A 22,043-nucleotide genomic window follows, 5' to 3' on the forward strand; every position below is an offset into this window, starting at 1 on the left:
CTGCATCAGAAAGTGTGGATGAGTGTTGTGAACAGTATGACTGGCAGGAGAATGTGGGAGAATGTGAAAATGAAGTGGAACAGTATTGAATGTGATAACTTTGATTTTGTGTTGAGGCATAATAGGGTGTTTAACAACCTGATCATTAGCCATTTTGATGCAACTGTTGAGAGAGAGTGTGATGTGTGTAAGGATCAGGTTGAAACGTGTTTGCATGAGTTTGTTGAATGTAAAGAGCTTGTTGTTTTTTTTGGAAGGATGAAAGAGTTAATTGGAAGATGTTGGAATGAATGGTATGTGAGAGAAATGGAATGGAAGGAGCTGTGGCTGTTTGGTGTGATTGAGAAGAAGGATGAATGCAATGTGAATCTTTTAAATTATGTTCTGAGCCATGCAAGGCGTGCGGTCCAAATAAGGAGGAACATTGCCCATTTCGAGGGTAAAATGTCAGAGGTGTGGCATATAATGAAGAGGACAGTAAAAAGGGACATTAACCTTGTGCTAATACATGTGGAAAAGGACACATTTTGCGAGGATTTTGTGGATGGCAGCAGGCTAGTTGAGCTGGATGAGGAGGGTGCATTGTGCTTCAACTTTGAACGGAAAACTTAAGGCACACTACCTTTAAGCTAGTGGTATGAAATATTGAATGTGTGTATTATGAGCAATGCTGTATGTATATGATGAGATGTTAAATGTCTATTTTTGATAATAAAAGAGAAAAAAAAAAGAAAAAAAAAGAAAAAAGAAAAAAAAGTAGGGGCTTGGACTGGGAGCCGTAGGGTCGCCGGTTCAAGTCACCGACCAGACCTAAATATGTTTTCCCCTTAAACTGTGGGTTTTCTCTGGAAGTTTTCCTTGTACTATGTGAGGGTCTAAGGACAGGGGGTCTAAGGACAGAGGGTCTAAGGATAGAGGGTCTAAGGACAGAGGGTCTGAGGACAGGGGGTCTAAGGACAGAGGGTCTAAGGATAGAGGGTCTAAGGACAGAGGGTCTAAGGACAGAGGGTCTAAGGATAGAGGGTCTAAGGACAGAGGGTCTGAGGACAGGGGGTCTAAGGACAGAGGGTCTAAGGATAGAGGGTCTGAGGACAGAGGGTGTCGTTTTTCTCATGCTGATATTCTGAACAAACTGTGCTGTTGTATTTGCTGTAAAGTGTCTCTACTGTAGGCTAATTTTATTATATGTACAGCACTTTGGCTCCACCAAACATCGTTTATAAATGTGCTATATAAATAAAACTTGATTTGATTTGATTTGATAAATATGGAGAGGTCCCAGTTCACCTCCTACCCCGCTGTGGTGCCCTTGAGCAAGGTACCGGACACCCCCCTTCCCCCCTCACTCCCATTGCTCCCAGGCGCTGTACAATAGCTGCCCACTGCTCCTACTACTAGACTCCTGGTGCTAGGATGGGTTAAAGCAGAGAACACATGTCACTGTGTGTGCTGTGTGCTCTGCATGTGTGACCATTAAAGAGGGTTTCATCCCTCCAATTATATCAATTCTATCTATGATGATACACACTGAAACACAGTAATACTACAGTAATAATACACAATATACACAATAATAGTCCTGAGACGTCTACCTGTGCACCCCTCCCTGCTCAGCCCGTGCGTGTTGTCTCGGCAGCGGTCGCAGCGCTCTCCCTCCACGTTCACTCGACAGCGACACTGACCAGAGATCAGCCCCAGACCAACGTCCGTCAGCGAATCACAGAGGCCGTCATTCAGAGAACCAATAGGATCACAGCTGCAGGCTACACACACACACACACACACACACACACACACACACACACACACACACACACACACACACACACACACACACACACACACACACACACACACACACACACACACACACACACACACACACACACACACACACACACACACACACACACACACACACACACACACACACACACACACAGAGGGTTAATAGGGTCATACTGTCAGTACAACTGTGCAAGAGGAAGTGTGTACTCTGTCTGTCCTCTGTGTACTATGTGTGTACTCTGTGTACTCACGCTGGCAGATGTTGGGGTCCCGGACATCCTTCTCCAGATGTTGGTAGTAGAACGGTCTGCATCGCTCACAGCTGTTTCCTGCCGTGTTGTGTTGACACTCGTCACAAACCCCCCCGCTCACGTTTCCCGACGCCACGAACACCGCCTCGTCGAAGTGACAGGAGTCCGAGTGCTGGTTACAGTTACACTCTGCAACACCACCGAAGAAGAGAGGACACTCAGAGACCAGTAGAGGGTGGTAGAGACCAGTAGTAAGCAGTATAGATCAGTAGAGAGCAGTAGAGACCAGTAGAGATCAGTAGAGACCAGTAGAGACCAGTAGAGACCAGTAGAGACCAGTAGAGAGCAGTAGAGACCAGTAGAGATCAGTAGAGACCAGTAGAGATCAGTAGAGAGCAGTAGAGATCAGTAGAGACCAGTAGAGAGCAGTAGAGACCAGTAGAGATCAGTAGAGAGCAGTAGAGAGCAGTAGAGACCAGTAGAGATCAGTAGAGACCAGTAGAGAACAGTAGAGAGCAATAGAGACCAGTAGAGACCAGTAGAGATCAGTAGAGACCAGTAGAGAGCAGTAGAGAGCAGTAGAGAGCAGTAGAGACCAGAGAGCAGTAGAGAGCAGTAGAGAGCCGTAGAGACCAGTAGAGATCAGTAGAGAGCAGTAGAGAGCAGTAGAGAGCAGTAGAGACCAGTAGAGAGCAGTAGAGAGCAGTAGAGACCAGTAAAGACCAGTAGAGATCAGTAGAGACCAGTAGAGATCAGTAGAGAGCAGTAGAGAGCAGTAGAGAGCAATAGAGACCAGTAGAGAGCAGTAGAGAGCAGTAGAGAGCAGTAGAGACCAGTAGAGATCAGTAGAGATCAGTAGAGATCAGTAGAGAGCAGTAGAGACCAGTAAAGACCAGTAGAGATCAGTAGAGACCAGTAGAGATCAGTAGAGATCAGTAGAGAGCAGTAGAGACCAGAGAGCAGTAGAGAGCAGTAGAGAGCCGTAGAGACCAGTAGAGATCAGTAGAGATCAGTAGAGAGCAGTAGAGACCAGAGAGCAGTAGAGATCAGTAGAGACCAGTAGAGAGCAGTAGAGACCAGTAGAGACCAGTAGAAACCAGTAGAGATCAGTAGAGAGCAGTAGAGACTAGAGAGCAGTAGAGAGCAGTAGAGAGCAGTAGAGATCAGTAGAGAGCAGTGGAGAGCAGTAGAGAGCAGTAGAGACCAGTAGAGATCAGTATAGATCAGTAGAGACCAGTAGTGATCAGTAGAGACCAGTAGAGAATGAAGAGGATCTGATGGACTCACTCTTGCAGGCGTTGGTGTTTCGGCCCTCAGCAGGTCTCCAGGGAAGGTCGTGGTAGAAGTCATGACACCGCTCACAGTTCAGACCTTTGGTGTTGTGGTTGCACATGCAATGTCCATGAACCTGAACACAAAGTACCGTCAAGTCTCACAACAAACTATTCATAAATCAGATTGAGTTTGTTTGATTTTTTGTTTCCTTTGATGCTTGCCCCGATCAGACTTGAAGAAAGAGTACCATCTCATCTGCGTAGAGTTTGAGTTTGTTTGATGTATTTCTGAGCTCGTTGTTTATTGAAAGTTTAACAGTGGGTGATATTTTCTGATCTCCATCAGTTCTAACTGTTGGTTCACTGCAGAAACCTTTGATCCATCCAAAGCCCAACTCAGCTTTCTGGTTAGGGTAAGGGGACTGTTGGACTTTCTTTGAGGGTCAGGGTACTGTTGGACTTTCTCTGAGAGTCAGGGTACTGTTGGACTTTCTTTGAGGGTCAGCGTACTGTTGGACTTTCTTTGAGCGTCAGGGTACTGTTGGACTTTCTCTGAGAGTCAGGGTACTGTTGGACTTTCTTTGAGGGTCAGCGTACTGTTGGACTTTCTTTGAGGGTCAGGGTACTGTTGGACTTTCTTTGAGGGTCAGGGTACTGTTGGACTTTCTCTGAGGGTCAGGGTACTGTTGGACTTTCTTTGAGGGTCAGGGTACTGTTGGACTTTCTTTGAGGGTCAGGGTACTGTTGGACTTTCTCTGAGAGTCAGGGGACTGTTAGACTCCCTTTGAAAGGACTGTTGGACTTTATTTGAGGGTCAGGGTACTGTTGGACTTTCTCTGAGAGTCAGGGTACTGTTGGACTTTCTTTGAGGGTCAGCGTACTGTTGGACTTTCTTTGAGGGTCAAGGTACTGTTGGACTTTCTTTGAGGGTCAGGGTACTGTTGGACTTTCTCTGAGGGTCAGGGTACTGTTGGACTTTCTTTGAGGGTCAGGGTACTGTTGGACTTTCTTTGAGGGTCAGTGTACAGTTGGACTTTCTTTGAGGGTCAGGGTACTGTTGGACTTTCTTTGAGGGTCAGGGTACTGTTGGACTTTCTTTGAGGGTCAGGGTACTGTTGGACTTTCTCTGAGAGTCAGGGTACTGTTGGACTTTCTTTGAGGGTCAGGGTACTGTTGGACTTTCTTTGAGGGTCAGGGTACTGTTGGACTTTCTTTGAGGGTCAGGGTACTGTTGGACTTTCTCTGAGGGTCAGGGTACTGTTGGACTTTCTCTGAGGGTCAGGGTACTGTTGGACTTTCTCTGAGAGTCAGGGGACTGTTGGACTCCCTTTGAAGGGACTGTTGGACTTTCTTTGAGGGTCAGGGTACTGTTGGACTTTCTCTGAGGGTCAGGGTACTGTTGGACTTTCTCTGAGGGTCAGGGTACTGTTGGACTTTCTTTGAGGGTCAGGGTACTGTTGGACTTTCTTTGAGGGTCAGGGTACTGTTGGACTTTCTCTGAGAGTCAGGGGACTGTTAGACTCCCTTTGAAAGGACTGTTGGACTTTATTTGAGGGTCAGGGTACTGTTGGACTTTCTCTGAGAGTCAGGGTACTGTTGGACTTTCTTTGAGGGTCAGCGTACTGTTGGACTTTCTTTGAGGGTCAAGGTACTGTTGGACTTTCTTTGAGGGTCAGGGTACTGTTGGACTTTCTCTGAGGGTCAGGGTACTGTTGGACTTTCTTTGAGGGTCAGGGTACTGTTGGACTTTCTTTGAGGGTCAGGGTACTGTTGGACTTTCTTTGAGGGTCAGTGTACAGTTGGACTTTCTTTGAGGGTCAGGGTACTGTTGGACTTTCTTTGAGGGTCAGGGTACTGTTGGACTTTCTCTGAGAGTCAGGGTACTGTTGGACTTTCTTTGAGGGTCAGCGTACTGTTGGACTTTCTTTGAGGGTCAGGGTACTGTTGGACTTTCTTTGAGGGTCAGGGTACTGTTGGACTTTCTCTGAGGGTCAGGGGTACTGTTGGACTTTCTTTGAGGGTCAGGGTACTGTTGGACTTTCTTTGAGGGTCAGGGTACTGTTGGACTTTCTCTGAGAGTCAGGGGACTGTTGGACTCCCTTTGAGGGTACAGTTGGACTTCCTTTGAGGGTCAGGATGTGGACGTGGTTTAACTCACCATGCCTTCGCTGGTCTGGCGGTCTCTCTCCACGGGGGCGCACTCAGATGCATGTCCGTAGCAGAAGCAGTTTCCTCGCACCACCATGTCGAAGATGGCGTAGTAGTACTTCTCCTTGATCTCGACCCGGGAGTCCAGCAGATTGTCCCCCAGCGTGTGCAGTCTGGTGAACTTCACCCGCAGGTTGGTGATCTTCAACATGTCTGAGCACAAGACAACAGGTCACTGACGGACAACTGATCAACAATAAACAGTAGTTAAAAATAATGTGAACAGTGAAGAGACCTACTCTGGATTCTGGGGCTGTAGGGGTCTTCGATCCTGAACACCGGGTCCAGGACTCTGAAGATCACCTGCATTAAAAGGGACATTTCATCAATGGAAGAAATGGCCTTTGACCTTGCTCTCCTCTTTAGTACGATATGATAGGATAATACTTTATTGGTCGGATCAAGTCTGAAATGCTCCTTGCATCCCAGCAGCTCCATGTGTAACCCTAACCCTGAGAGCTGCTCAAAGAGCCTTCAGTGTGCATCTGATCTGGATTCAGCTCTGTGTTTACTGAGAGGACTGGAGCACAAAGGATGCTTCAGGCGGACTTTATTGAATCTCGGGACCCTGAATCTCCCATTAGATTAGATTACTATGGGGACATGAAGACAGTACCTCTCCCTCGGTGGACGGCTCGATGTCGGAGTAACGCGAGTCACAGATGATGTCATCGACCTTCTGCATGGGCCCCTGGGAGACGGACGGGAACGCACTCTCACAGTCGTAGGCGAAGTATCGATAAACCTGCCACGTCTTCCCGAAGTCCGACGAGCGCTCGATCAACATGGCAGCGGGTCGGAACGTCTGAAGGGAAAATACACTTAAATATCATGCAAACACTTAACCTGATATCATGAGAAACACTTAACCTGATATCACGAGAAACACTTAACCTGATATCACGAGAAAAACTTAACCTAATATCACGAGAAACACTTAACCTGATATCACGAGAAACACTTAACCTGATATCACGAGAAACACTTAACCTGATATCACGAGAAACACTTAACCTGATATCACGAGAAACACTTAACCTGATATCACGATAAACACTTAACCTGATATCACGAGAAACACTTAACCTAATATCACGAGAAACACTTAACCTGATATCACGAGAAACACTTAACCTGATATCACGAGAAACACTTAACCTAATATCATGAGAAACACTTAACCTGATATCATGAGAAACACTTAACCTGATATCACGAGAAACACTTAACCTGATATCACGAGAAACACTTAACCTAATATCACGAGAAACACTTAACCTGATATCATGAGAAACACTTAACCTGATATCACGAGAAGCACTTAACCTGATATCACGAGAAACACTTAACCTGATATCACGCGAAACACTTAACCTGATATCACGAGAAACACTTAACCTGATATCACGAGAAACACTTAACCTGATATCATGAGAAGCACTTAACCTGATATCACGAGAAACACTTAACCTGATATCACGAGAAACACTTAACCTGATATCACGAGAAACACTTAACCTGATATCACGAGAAACACTTAACCTGATATCATGAGAAACACTTAACCTAATATCATGAGAAACACTTTAACCCTTAACCTAATATAATGAGAAATTCTTAAGCTAATATCATGAGAAACACTTAAGTTATTATTATATGTGTGTTCATGTCAGGTGTTGATGCCAGTAACCAGAGAACTGACGGTCCATGTGGGGTTTGGCTTGAAGGTCATGATGAGGTGTGTGTAGTGTGTGTGTGTGTGTGTGTGTGTGTAGACTCACCTTGAAGGTCATGATGAGGTGTGTGTGTAGACCCACCTTGAAGGTCATGATGAGGTGTGTGTGTAGACCCACCTTGAAGGTCATGATGAGGTGTGTGTGTAGACCCACCTTGAAGGTCATGATGAGGTGTGTGTAGTGTGTGTGTAGACCCACCTTGAAGGTCATGATGAGGTGTGTGTGTAGACCCACCTTGAAGGTCATGATGAGGTGTGTGTGTAGACCCACCTTGAAGGTCATGATGAGGTGTGTGTAGTGTGTGTGTAGACTCACCTTGAAGGTCATGATGAGGTGTGTGTGTAGACCCACCTTGAAGGTCATGATGAGGAGTGTGTAGTGTGTGTGTAGACTCACCTTGAAGGTCATGATGAGGTGTGTGTAGACCCACCTTGAAGGTCATGATGAGGTGTGTGTAGTGTGTGTGTAGACTCACCTTGAAGGTCATGATGAGGTGTGTGTGTAGACTCACCTTGAAGGTCATGATGAGGTGTGTGTAGTGTGTGTGTAGACCCACCTTGAAGGTCATGATGAGGTGTGTGTAGTGTGTGTGTAGACCCACCTTGAAGGTCATGATGAGGTGTGTGTAGTGTGTGTGTAGACCCACCTTGAAGGTCATGATGAGGTGTGTGTAGTGTGTGTGTAGACCCACCTTGAAGGTCATGATGAGGTGTGTGTAGTGTGTGTGTAGACTCACCTTGAAGGTCATGATGAGGTGTGTGAAGTGAAACTCTGCCTCCAGGTTCAGCTGGATGGTGACGTTCTCCAGACCTGCAGATATCATCACGGTCACCAACAAACTACAGACAAACTGTGACAACAAACCCCCCGACTGTGTGTGAATGTCTGAATGCAGACCCGGCGCCAGAACAAATCTACAGAGAGGGCATATGATTTTCATGGGAGAACCATGAACAAAACCGCCATGTGCCGCGGCCAGTATCGGCGCCAGAGATGTTCTTTTGGGTGCTGTGGGGTAGTTTGACGTTTCAACATGTAGGGTTTCCCATTAAGGTACCGGCGCTACAGTGGAATGTTCTACTGCAACACTCCCCAAAGCACGTACACAGTACACCCGCAGCTCGCAGCCTTAAAGTTCACAGTTTATTTATAATTACAAAAATAAAATACAAATAAATTGTATTTCTTTTATAAAGAAAATAAAACGTGTTTATTGGGGATGGCAGCCGGGTCTGTGTGAATGTGTGAATGAATGAATGTGTGAATGAATGAATGTGTGAATGGACAGAGGGTCTGAGGACAGAGGGTCTAAGGACAGAGGGTCTAAGGATAGAGGGTCTAAGGACAGAGGGTGTCGTTTTTCTCATACTGATACTCTGAACAATCTGTGTTGTTGTATTTTCTGTAAAGAGTCTCTACTGTAGGCTATTTTTATTATATGTTCAGCACTTTGGCTCCACCAAACATCGTTTATAAATGTGCTATATAAATAAAACTTGATTTGAGTGAATGTGTGAATGAGGTGTGAATGGGTGAATGACTCGTAGTATGTAAAGACCTTTGACACTCCCCCCCCAGGTGTGTTATTGCCCCCCCCCTCAGGTACCCCCCCTCACCGTTCTCAGACTGCCACCAGGTCTTCAGTCTGTTATTAAAGGTCGTCACCAGGTTCTCCACTCGATGGCCGCTGCTCTGTCCTGTCAGCTGGTCGTAGAGAGACTGAGAGTCACACAGGAAGCACTTCTTCTCCTCCTGGGGGGGGGCGAGAGGGAGGGGGGGCGAGAGGGAGGGGGAGAGGGGAGGGAGGGAGAGGGAGAGAGAGAGGGGGAGGGGAAGATAAAAGGGGGAGATAAAGGGTTAATGAAGGAATTCCTCAGATTCCTTTCTGGTCTCAGTCAGAAACACATCTAACAGAAAACTGAAAAACAACCGGCGGCAGACCTCAAGAAAACGTTATTTAAACACTGCAGTGACGCTGATGAAGTCAACACTTTATTTAAACACTGCAGTGACGCTGATGAAGTCAACACTTTATTTAAACACTGCAGTGACGCTGATGAAGTCAACACTTTATTTAAACACCTGAACTCTGTGAAGAACATCCATAAACATTCATCTGTTTGCATCTTGCTAATTACTTATCTATATCTCATATTCCATGTACTTGTATACAGACTCTTCTGGCACTATTTCTATTTTATTTGTATTACAGCCTTGCTCTTTCTGCCCTCAGCGACGCACTGAGCGCACTCAGTAGGTCTCCTCTCTGATTGGACGCTCACTCTGTCCTTTGAAGAAACATCTGGACCAACATCCTTATAAGGAGATCCTCACACAGGAAGTACCCCAGACACTCTAAACACAGTGTGTGTGTGTGTGTGTGTGTGTGTGTGTGTGTGTGTGTGTGTGTGTTGTGTGTGTGTGTGTGTGTGTGTGTGTGTGTGTGTGTGTGTGTGTGTGTGTGTGTGTGTGTGTGTGTGTGTGTGTGTTATATAGAGCTCTGTTACTCCTCCGACAGCACCAGGGACACTTTATTAACATACATATATTCGTGCTTGCCTCTCTGACTACCAGACGGCAGTCAAAGCCAAAGCAGAGTACATTTCTCTGTTCATCTCCAAAAACAGCCATAAACCTCAGGTTCTTTTTAATGTCCTCGACTTGATCATTAATCTTTGTGATGTTTCTCCAATTGTGCCATCGACTACTCTCTGCGATACATTTCTTACATTTTTTATTGAAAAAGTATCTGCTCTTAGGCTAGCCTATACTAGTGCTACCCCAGATCCTGCTCCCTTTCTGTGCCCTGCTGTCCTCGACCACTTTGAGCCTGTATCCCTCTCTTCTCTCTCGGATGTAGTCAAGCACCTGCGGCCGACAAACTGCACTTCAGACAGCATTCCCTCTCGCTTCCTTAGAGATGTTTTTGAATCAGTTGGAGCAAGTGTTTTATTGCTTGTAAACACCTCTCTTAGCTCAGGATGTGTCCCAGCTGCCTTCAAACATGCCATGGTCCAGCCACTAAAAAGACAAATCTCGATCCCTCCATTCTCGCAAATTTCAGGCCCATCTCCCAGCTACCCTTTTTATCTAAAGCCCTGGAGCGAGTAGTCTATGCCCAGCTGCAGTCGTTCTTAACCACGCATGGTGTCCATGAAAAGTTTCAGTCTGGCTTTAAACCTATGCACAGCAATGAAACAGCCCTTTGAAGAGTTTTTAGACAGCTACCTTTGACTCTGTGGACCATAGCATCCTGTTGTCACGGCTTGAACAGTCCGCAGGCATCACAGACTCTACTCTTGCATGGTTCAGGTCTTACCTGACAGACCGTAGCTTCTCAGTGCAGCTAGGTGCCTTCTCCTCTGCCAAAGCCCCTCTTACCTGTGGGGTTCCCCAAGGCTCGATCCTGGGCCCCATCCTTTTTCTATTGTACATACTGCCCCTAGGCTCAATTCTCACAAAATATAATATCCCCTTCCATTGTTACGCTGATGATGTACAGATCTATCTGCCTCTCAATCAAAATGCCAACTGACTACAGCAGTTGAAGGACTGCTTAATAGAGATTAAATCCTGGCTGAGCCAAAACTTACTCAACCTCAATGAGAGCAAGACTGAGGTCATCTTTTTTGGACCCCGACCTCCAGCCTCTCTGGTTGATATTCTGGGCTCCCTCAGTAAAAACATCCTCCCCTCTGTCATGAAACTTGGAGTGACCTTCAACAGCGCCTTTAAATTTGATAAGCAGGTTAGCACTGTAGTCAAGACCTGCTTTTTCAAAATACCACTATTGGCTAAGACCAAGTCGTTTTTATCTTTTAAAGACCTAGAAAGGGTTATTAACGCCTTTGTTACCTCGAGACTGGATTACTGCAACGCTCTGTATGTGGGTATGGACCAGGCCTCAATTAGACGCCTGCAGCTAGTTCAGAACGCAGCTGCACGTCTTCTCACTGGCCATAACAAGCGTGACCATATCACCCCAATTCTGGCCTCACTGCACCGGCTTCCAGTTCGGTTCAGAATAGATTTTAAACTCCTTGTATTTGTTTTCAAAGCCCTAAATGGGCTCCTCCTATGTAGCTGAACTCCTCCATCGCTACACCCCAGAGCCTTAAGGCCGGCTGATCAGCTGCTGCTGATAGTGCCTAAGACCAGGCTCAAAACCAGAGGGCACCGAGCCTTCGCAGCGGCTGGCCCCAGGCTCTGGAACACTCTGCCCCTCCATGTGAGGTGGGCCCAGACCCTGGGGTTTTTAAATCAACACTTAAAGACTCACTTCTTCTCCCTGGCCTTCTAGTCAGAGCGGAGCACGACTCCTGACTTTTCCCTGTGTTTTTTATATTTCTGTTGTAATTTATTGTCTTTTATTGTGATTGTAGTATTTATTACACGTACAGCACTTTGGCCCGACCAACAATTGCTTTTAAATGTGCTTTATAAATAAACTTTGATTTTATTTGATACAAAGGTGATGTGATATAATAACATAGCAGTATTTAGATATGATAACATAGCAGTATTTAGATATAATATAGCAGTATTTAGATATGATAATATAGCAGTATTTAGATATGATATAGCAGTATTTAGATATAATATAGCAGTATTTAGATATGATATAGCAGTATTTAGATATGATAATATAGCAGTATTTAGACATAATATAGCAGTATTTAGATATGATAATATAGCAGTATTTAGATATGATATAGCAGTATTTAGATATAATATAGCAGTATTTAGATATGATATAACAGTATTTAGATATGATATAGCAGTATTTAGATATGATATAGCAGTATTTAGATATGATATATCAGTATTTAGATATAATATAGCAGTATTTAGATATGATATATCAGTATTTAGATATGATAATATAGCAGTATTTAGATATAATATAGCAGTATTTAGATATGATAATATAGCAGTATTTAGATATGATATAGCAGTATTTAGATATGATATATCAGTATTTAGATATAATATAGCAGTATTTAGATATGATATAGCAGTATTTAGATATGATAATATAGCAGTATTTAGATATAATATAGCAGTATTTAGATATGATAATATAGCAGTATTTAGATATAATATAGCAGTATTTAGATATGATAATATAGCAGTATTTAGATATGATAATATAGCAGTATTTAGATATGATAATATAGCAGTATTTAGATATAATATAGCAGTATTTAGATATGATAACATAGCAGTATTTAGATATGATAATATAGCAGTATTTAGATATGATATAGCAGTATTTAGATATAATATAGCAGTATTTAGATATGATATAGCAGTATTTAGATATGATAACATAGCAGTATTTAGATATGATAACATAGCAGTATTTAGATATGATAACATAGCAGTATTTAGATATAATATAGCAGTATTTAGATATAATATAGCAGTATTTAGATATGATATAGCAGTATTTAGATATAATATAGCAGTATTTAGATATAATATAGCAGTATTTAGATATGATATAGCAGTATTTAGATATAATATAGCAGTATTTAGATATAATATAGCAGTATTTAGATATAATATAGCAGTATTTAGATATAATATAGCAGTATTTAGATATGATATAGCAGTATTTAGATATAACATAGCAGTATTTAGATATAATAACATAGCAGTATTTAGATATGATAACATAGCAGTATTTAGATATAATATAGCAGTATTTAGATATAATATAGCAGTATTTAGATATAATATAGCAGTATTTAGATATAATAACATAGCAGTATTTAGATATGATAACATAGCAGTATTTAGATATGATATAGCAGTATTTAGATATGATATAGCAGTATTTAGATATAATATAGCAGTATTTAGATATAATATAGCAGTATTTAGATATAATAACATAGCAGTATTTAGATATGATAACATAGCAGTATTTAGATATGATATAGCAGTATTTAGATATGATATAGCAGTATTTAGATATGATATAGCAGTATTTAGATATGATATAGCAGTATTTAGATATGATATAGCAGTATTTAGATATGATATAGCAGTATTTAGATATAATATAGCAGTATTTAGATATGATATAGCAGTATTTAGATATGATATAGCAGTATTTAGATATAACATAGCAGTATTTAGATATGATATAGCAGTATTTAGATATGATATAGCAGTATTTAGATATAATATAGCAGTATTTAGATATAATATAGCAGTATTTAGATATGATATAGCAGTATTTAGATATGATAACATAGCAGTATTTAGATATAATATAGCAGTATTTAGATATGATAACATAGCAGTATTTAGATATGATAACATAGCAGTATTTAGATATAATATAGCAGTATTTAGATATAATATAGCAGTATTTAGATATAATATAGCAGTATTTAGATATAATAACATAGCAGTATTTAGATATGATATAGCAGTATTTAGATATGATATAGCAGTATTTAGATATAATATAGCAGTATTTAGATATAATATAGCAGTATTTAGATATGATATAGCAGTATTTAGATATAATATAGCAGTATTTAGATATGATAATATAGCAGTATTTAGATATAATATAGCAGTATTTAGATATGATAACATAGCAGTATTTAGATATGATAATATAGCAGTATTTAGATATGATAATATAGCAGTATTTAGATATAATATAGCAGTATTTAGATATGATAACATAGCAGTATTTAGATATAATATAGCAGTATTTAGATATGATATAGCAGTATTTAGATATGATATAGCAGTATTTAGATATAATATAGCAGTATTTAGATATAATATAGCAGTATTTAGATATGATAACATAGCAGTATTTAGATATGATAATATAGCAGTATTTAGATATGATATAGCAGTATTTAGATATGATAACATAGCAGTATTTAGATATGATAATATAGCAGTATTTAGATATGATATAGCAGTATTTAGATATAATATAGCAGTATTTAGATATGATAACATAGCAGTATTTAGATATGATAATATAGCAGTATTTAGATATGATATAGCAGTATTTAGATATAATATAGCAGTATTTAGATATGACATAGCAGTATTTAGATATGATAATATAGCAGTATTTAGATATGATAACATAGCAGTATTTAGATATGATATAGCAGTATTTAGATATGATATAGCACTATTTAGATATGATATAGCAGTATTTAGATATAATATAGCAGTATTTAGATATGATATAGCAGTATTTAGATATGATAATATAGCAGTATTTAGATATGATATAGCAGTATTTAGATATGATAACATAGCAGTATTTAGATATGATATAGCAGTATTTAGATATAATATAGCAGTATTTAGATATGATATAGCAGTATTTAGATATAATATAGCAGTATTTAGATATGATAATATAGCAGTATTTAGATATGATAATATAGCAGTATTTAGATATGATAACATAGCAGTATTTAGATATGATATAGCAGTATTTAGATATAATATAGCAGTATTTAGATATCATATAGCAGTATTTAGATATGATATAGCAGTATTTAGATATAATATAGCAGTATTTAGATATAATATATCAGTATTTAGATATGATATAGCAGTATTTAGATATGATATAGCAGTATTTAGATATGATAATATAGCAGTATTTAGAAATGATATAGCAGTATTTAGATATGATATAGCAGTATTTAGATATGATATAGCAGTATTTAGATATGATATAGCAGTATTTAGATATGATATAGCAGTATTTAGATATGATATAGCAGTATTTAGATATGATAATATAGCAGTATTTAGATATGATATAGCAGTATTTAGATATGATAATATAGCAGTATTTAGATATGATATAGCAGTATTTAGATATGATATAGCAGTATTTAGATATGATAATATAGCAGTATTTAGATATGATATAGCAGTATTTAGATATGATATAGCAGTATTTAGATATGATAATATAGCAGTATTTAGATATGATAACATAGCAGTATTTAGATATGATATAGCAGTATTTAGATATGATATAGCAGTATTTAGATATGATAATATAGCAGTATTTAGATATGATATAGCAGTATTTAGATATAATATAGCAGTATTTAGATATGATATAGCAGTATTTAGATATGATAATATAGCAGTATTTAGATATGATATAGCAGTATTTAGATATGATATAGCAGTATTTAGATATGATAACATAGCAGTATTTAGATATAATATAGCAGTATTTAGATATGATAATATAGCAGTATTTAGATATGATATAGCAGTATTTAGATATGATAACATAGCAGTATTTAGATATAATATAGCAGTATTTAGATATGATAATATAGCAGTATTTAGATATGATAATAGCAGTATTTAGATATGATTAGCAGTATTTAGATATGATAATATAGCAGTATTTAGATATGATATAGCAGTATTTAGATATGATATAGCAGTATTTAGATATGATAATATAGCAGTATTTAGATATGATATAGCAGTATTTAGATATGACATAGCAGTATTTAGATATGATATAGCAGTATTTAGATATAATATAGCAGTATTTAGATATGATATAGCAGTATTTAGATATGATATAGCAGTATTTAGATATGATATAGCAGTATTTAGATATGATATAGCAGTATTTAGATATGATATAGCAGTATTTAGATATGATATAGCAGTATTTAGATATGATAACATAGCAGTATTTAGATATGATAATATAGCAGTATTTAGATATGATATAGCAGTATTTAGATATGATATAGCAGTATTTAGATATGATATAGCAGTATTTAGATATGATAACATAGCAGTATTTAGATATGATATAGCAGTATTTAGATATGATATAGCAGTATTTAGATATGATATAGCAGTATTTAGATATGATATAGCAGTATTTAGATATGATAACATAGCAGTATTTAGATATGATAACATAGCAGTATTTAGATATGATATAGCAGTATTTAGATATGATATAGCAGTATTTAGATATGATATAGCAGTATTTAGATATGATATAGCAGTATTTAGATATGATATAGCAGTATTTAGATATGATAACATAGCAGTATTTAGATATGATATAGCAGTATTTAGATATGATATAGCAGTATTTAGATATGATATAGCAGTATTTAGATATGATATAGCAGTATTTAGATATGATATATAGCAGTATTTAGATATGATATAGCAGTATTTAGATATAATATAGCAGTATTTAGATATGATATAGCAGTATTTAGATATGATATAGCAGTATTTAGATATGATAACATAGCAGTATTTAGATATGATATAGCAGTATTTAGATATGATATAGCAGTATTTAGATATGATATAGCAGTATTTAGATATGATATAGCAGTATTTAGATATGATATAGCAGTATTTAGATATGATATATAGCAGTATTTAGATATGATATAGCAGTATTTAGATATGATATAGCAGTATTTAGATATGATAATATAGCAGTATTTAGATATGATAATATAGCAGTATTTAGATATGATATAGCAGTATTTAGATATGATATAGCAGTATTTAGATATGATAATATAGCAGTATTTAGATATGATATAGCAGTATTTAGATATGATATAGCAGTATTTAGATATGATATAGCAGTATTTAGATATGATAACATAGCAGTATTTAGATATGATATAGCAGTATTTAGATGATATAGCAGTATTTAGATATGATATAGCAGTATTTAGATATGATATAGTATTTAGATATGATATAGCAGTATTTAGATATGATATAGCAGTATTTAGATATGATATAGCAGTATTTAGATATGATATAGCAGTATTTAGATATGATAATATAGCAGTATTTAGATATGATATAGCAGTATTTAGATATAATATAGCAGTATTTAGATATGATATAGCAGTATTTAGATATGATAATATAGGCAGTATTTAGATATGATATAGCAGTATTAGATATGATATAGCAGTATTTGAGATATGATATAGCAGTATTTAGATATGATATAGCAGTAATTTAGATATGATAATATAGCAGTATTTAGATATGATATAGCAGTATTAGATATGATATAGCAGTATTTAGATATGATATAGCAGTATTTAGATATGATAATATAGCAGTATTTAGATATGATATAGCAGTATTTTAGATATGATTATAGCAGTATTTAGATATGATATAGCAGTATTTAGATATGATTATAGCAGTAGTTTAGATATGATATAGCAGTATTTAGATATGATATAGCAGTATTTAGATATGACATAGCAGTATTTAGATATGATAAATAGCAGTATTTAGATATGAATATAGCAGTATTTAGATATCGATATAGCAGTATTTAGATATGATATCAGGTATTTAGATATGATAATAGCAGTTATTTAGATATGATATAGCAGTATTTAGATATGATATAGCAGTATTTAGTATTGAGTATAGCAGTATTTAGATATGATATAGCAGTATTTAGATATGATAATATAGCAGTATTTAGATATGATATAGCAGTATTTAGATTATGATATAGCAGTATTTAGATATGATAATATAGCAGTATTTAGATATGATATAGCAGTATTTAGATATGATATAGCAGTATTTAGATATAATATAGCAGTATAGATATGATATATAGCAGTATTTATATGATGATAATAGCAGTATTTAGATATGATAATATAGCAGTATTTAGATATGATATAGCAGTATTTAGATATGATAATATAGCAGTATTTAGATATGATATAGCAGTATTTAGATATGATATAGCAGTATTTAGATATGATATAGCAGTATTTAGATATGATATAGCAGTATTTAGATATGATAATATAGCAGTATTTAGATATGATAATATAGCAGTATTTAGATATGATAATATAGCAGTATTTAGATATGATAATATAGCAGTATTTAGATATGATATAGCAGTATTTAGATATGATATAGCAGTATTTAGATATGATATAGCAGTATTTAGATATGATATAGCAGTATTTAGATATGATAATATAGCAGTATTTAGATATGATATAGCAGTATTTAGATATGATATAGCAGTATTAGATATGATATATAGCAGTATTTAGATATGATATAGCAGTATTTAGATATGATATAGCAGTATTTAGATATGATATAGCAGTAGTATTAGATATGATATAGCAGTATTTAGATATGATAATAGCAGTATTAGATATGATATAGCAGTATTTAGATATGATTAGCAGTATTTAGATATGATAAGAATAGCAGTATTTAGATATGATATAGCAGTATTTAGATATGATATAGCAGTATTTGATATGACATAGCAGTATTTAGATAGGATACATCAGCAGTAATTTAGATATGATATAGCAGTATTTAGATATGATATTAGCAGTATTTAGATATGATATAGCAGTATTTAGATATGATATAGCAGTATTTAGATATGATATACGTCAGTATTTAGATATGATATAGCAGTATTTAGATATGATAATATAGCAGTATTTAGATATAATATAGCAGTATTTAGATATAATATAGCAGTATTTAGATATGATATAGCAGTATTTAGATATGATATAGCAGTATTTAGATATGATATAGCAGTATTTAGATATGATATAGCAGTATTTAGATATGATATAGCAGTATTTAGATATGATATAGCAGTATTTAGATATGATAATATAGCAGTATTTAGATATGATATAGCAGTATTTAGATATGATATAGCAGTATTTAGATATGATAATATAGCAGTATTTAGATATGATATAGCAGTATTTAGATATGATATAGCAGTATTTAGATATAATATAGCAGTATTTAGATATGATAATATAGCAGTATTTAGATATGATAATATAGCAGTATTTAGATATGATAATATAGCAGTATTTAGATATGATATAGCAGTATTTAGATATGATATAGCAGTATTTAGATATAATATAGCAGTATTTAGATATGATAATATAGCAGTATTTAGATATGATATAGCAGTATTTAGATATGATATAGCAGTATTTAGATATGATATATAGCAGTATTTAGATATGATATAGCAGTATTTAGATATGATATAGCATTATTTAGATATGAATATAGCAGTATTTAGATATGATATAGCAGTATTTAGATATGATATAGCAGTATTTAGATATGATATATAGCAGTATTTAGATATGAATAGTAGCAGTATTTAGATATGATATAGCAGTATTTAGATATGATATAGCAGTATTTAGATATGATATAGCAGTATTTAGATATAATTATAGCAGTATTTAGATATGATATAGCAGTATTTAGATATGATAATATAGCAGTATTTAGATATATATATAGCAGTATTTAGATATGATAATATAGCAGTATTTAGATATGATATAGCAGTATTTAGATATGATATAGCAGTATTTAGATATGATAACATAGCAGAAATTAGATATGATATAGCAGTATTTAGATATGAATAGCAGTATTTAGATATGATATAGCAGTATTTAGATATGATAAATATAGCAGTATTTAGATATGATATAGCAGTATTTAGAGTATGATATAGCAGTATTTAGATATGAATAAGCAGTATTTAGATATGATATTGCAGTATTTAGATATGATATAGCAGTATTTAGATATGATATAGCAGTATTTAGATATAATATAGCAGTATTTAGATATGATATAGCAGTATTTAGATATGATATAGCAGTATTTAGATATGATATAGCAGTATTTAGATATGATATAGCAGTATTTAGATATGATAATATAGCAGTATTTAGATATGATATAGCAGTATTTAGATATGATAATATAGCAGTATTTAGATATGATAACATAGCAGTATTTAGATATGATATAGCAGTATTTAGATATAATATAGCAGTATTTAGATATGATATAGCAGTATTTAGATATGATATAGCAGTATTTAGATATGATATTGCAGTATTTAGATATGATAGCAGTATTTAGATATGATATAGCAGTATTTAGATATGATAATATAGCAGTATTTAGATATGATATAGCAGTATTTAGATATGATATAGCAGTATTTAGATATGATATATCAGTATTTAGATATGATATAGCAGTATTTAGATATGACATAGCAGTATTTAGATATGATATAGCAGTATTTAGATATGATATAGCAGTATTTAGATATGATATAGCAGTATTTAGATATGATATAGCAGTATTTAGATATGATATAGCAGTATTTAGATATGATATAGCAGTATTTAGATATGATATAGCAGTATTTAGATATGATATAGCAGTATTTAGATATGATATTGCAGTATTTAGATATGATATAGCAGTATTTAGATATGATATAGCAGTATTTAGATATAATATAGCAGTATTTAGATATGATATAGCAGTATTTAGATATGATATAGCAGTATTTAGATATGATAATATAGCAGTATTTAGATATGATATAGCAGTATTTAGATATGATATAGCAGTATTTAGATATGATATAGCAGTATTTAGATATGATATTGCAGTATTTAGATATGATATAGCAGTATTTAGATATGATATAGCAGTATTTAGATATGATATAGCAGTCTTGTTACCTGCAGGTGGCTCACGATGCAGAACGGTTCGGGGCGGGTCAGTCCACAGGTGGAGGTGGACGACAGTTGGTGGGCTCGGCCAATCAGAAGGTCTCCTGTTGCCGGGTAACAGCTGCCCTCTGTGCACACGTCACTGAGCTCCGGGAGGTCCTCCTGCCCCTCCTGAGCACAGGTGAACACCTGCAGAGCTGAGGGAGCATGCTCTTATAGTCTTCATAACACACAGGTAATCAGAGGCTCTTATTGTGAAAGTCTTCATAACACACAGGTAATCAGAGGCTCTTATTGTGAAAGTCTTCATAACACACCGGTAATCAGAGGCTCTTATTGTGAAAGTCTTCATAACACACAGGTAATCAGAGGCTCTTATTGTGAAAGTCTTCATAACACACAGGTAATCAGAGGCTCTTATTGTGAAAGTCTTCATAACACACAGGTAATCAGAGGCTCTTATTGTGAAAGTCTTCATAACACACAGGTAATCAGAGGCTCTTATTGTGAAAGTCTTCATAACACACCGGTAATCAGAAGCTCTTATTGTGAAAGTCTTCATAACACACAGGTAATCAGAGGCTCTTATTGTGAAAGTCTTCATAACACACCGGTAACCAGAAGCTCTTATTGTGAAAGTCTTCATAACACACAGGTAATCAGAGGCTCTTATTGTGAAAGTCTTCATAACACACCGGTAATCAGAAGCTCTTATTGTGAAAGTCTTCATAACACACCGGTAATCAGAAGCTCTTATTGTGAAGGGCTTTGATAAATCATTGTCTTTGAACTCATCACACACACAGAGACCACACACACACACACACACACACACACACACAAACAGACACACACAGACACACACACCACACACACACACACACACACACACAAACAAACAGACACACGCACACACACACACACACACACACACAGACACAAACTCTGCTCTGATTGGATCAGTGATAACGGTTTATTTAACTCGTCCTGCTGCTCTGAAGTTACTGATATATGATGAGTTATATCTGTCTGAGTCCGATGTGTGCGTGCGCGTGCGTGCACGTGTGTGTGTGTGCGTGTGTCTGTCTGTCCATCAAACATTCCTCTCGTTAACTCGTTAACTAAATTCCTCTCGTGTAAAACAGTCCCTGAAACTCACCGAGC

The 22,043-nt window shown here is 36.4% G+C and overlaps 1 protein-coding gene across 1 annotated transcript; it reads right to left on the reverse strand.

Moving 5' to 3' along the window:
* Nucleotides 1–1,387: 1,387 nt before the first annotated feature.
* Nucleotides 1,388–21,076, reverse strand: LOC117534126 (laminin subunit beta-1-like; the record flags this gene model as incomplete). Its single annotated transcript, XM_034198185.1, is given in 9 exon segments — nt 1,388–1,763; nt 2,040–2,228; nt 3,327–3,447; nt 5,472–5,674; nt 5,761–5,824; nt 6,138–6,326; nt 7,994–8,067; nt 8,874–9,009; nt 20,889–21,076. Coding segments are annotated over 9 exon segments (1,415 nt in total), but the record flags the coding sequence as incomplete, so codon positions are not given.
* Between the last annotated feature and the right edge of the window lie 967 nt (nt 21,077–22,043).

This window comes from Gymnodraco acuticeps, unplaced genomic scaffold (assembly GCF_902827175.1).
Source record: "Gymnodraco acuticeps unplaced genomic scaffold, fGymAcu1.1, whole genome shotgun sequence".
Taxonomy (NCBI): Eukaryota; Metazoa; Chordata; class Actinopteri; order Perciformes; family Bathydraconidae; genus Gymnodraco; species Gymnodraco acuticeps.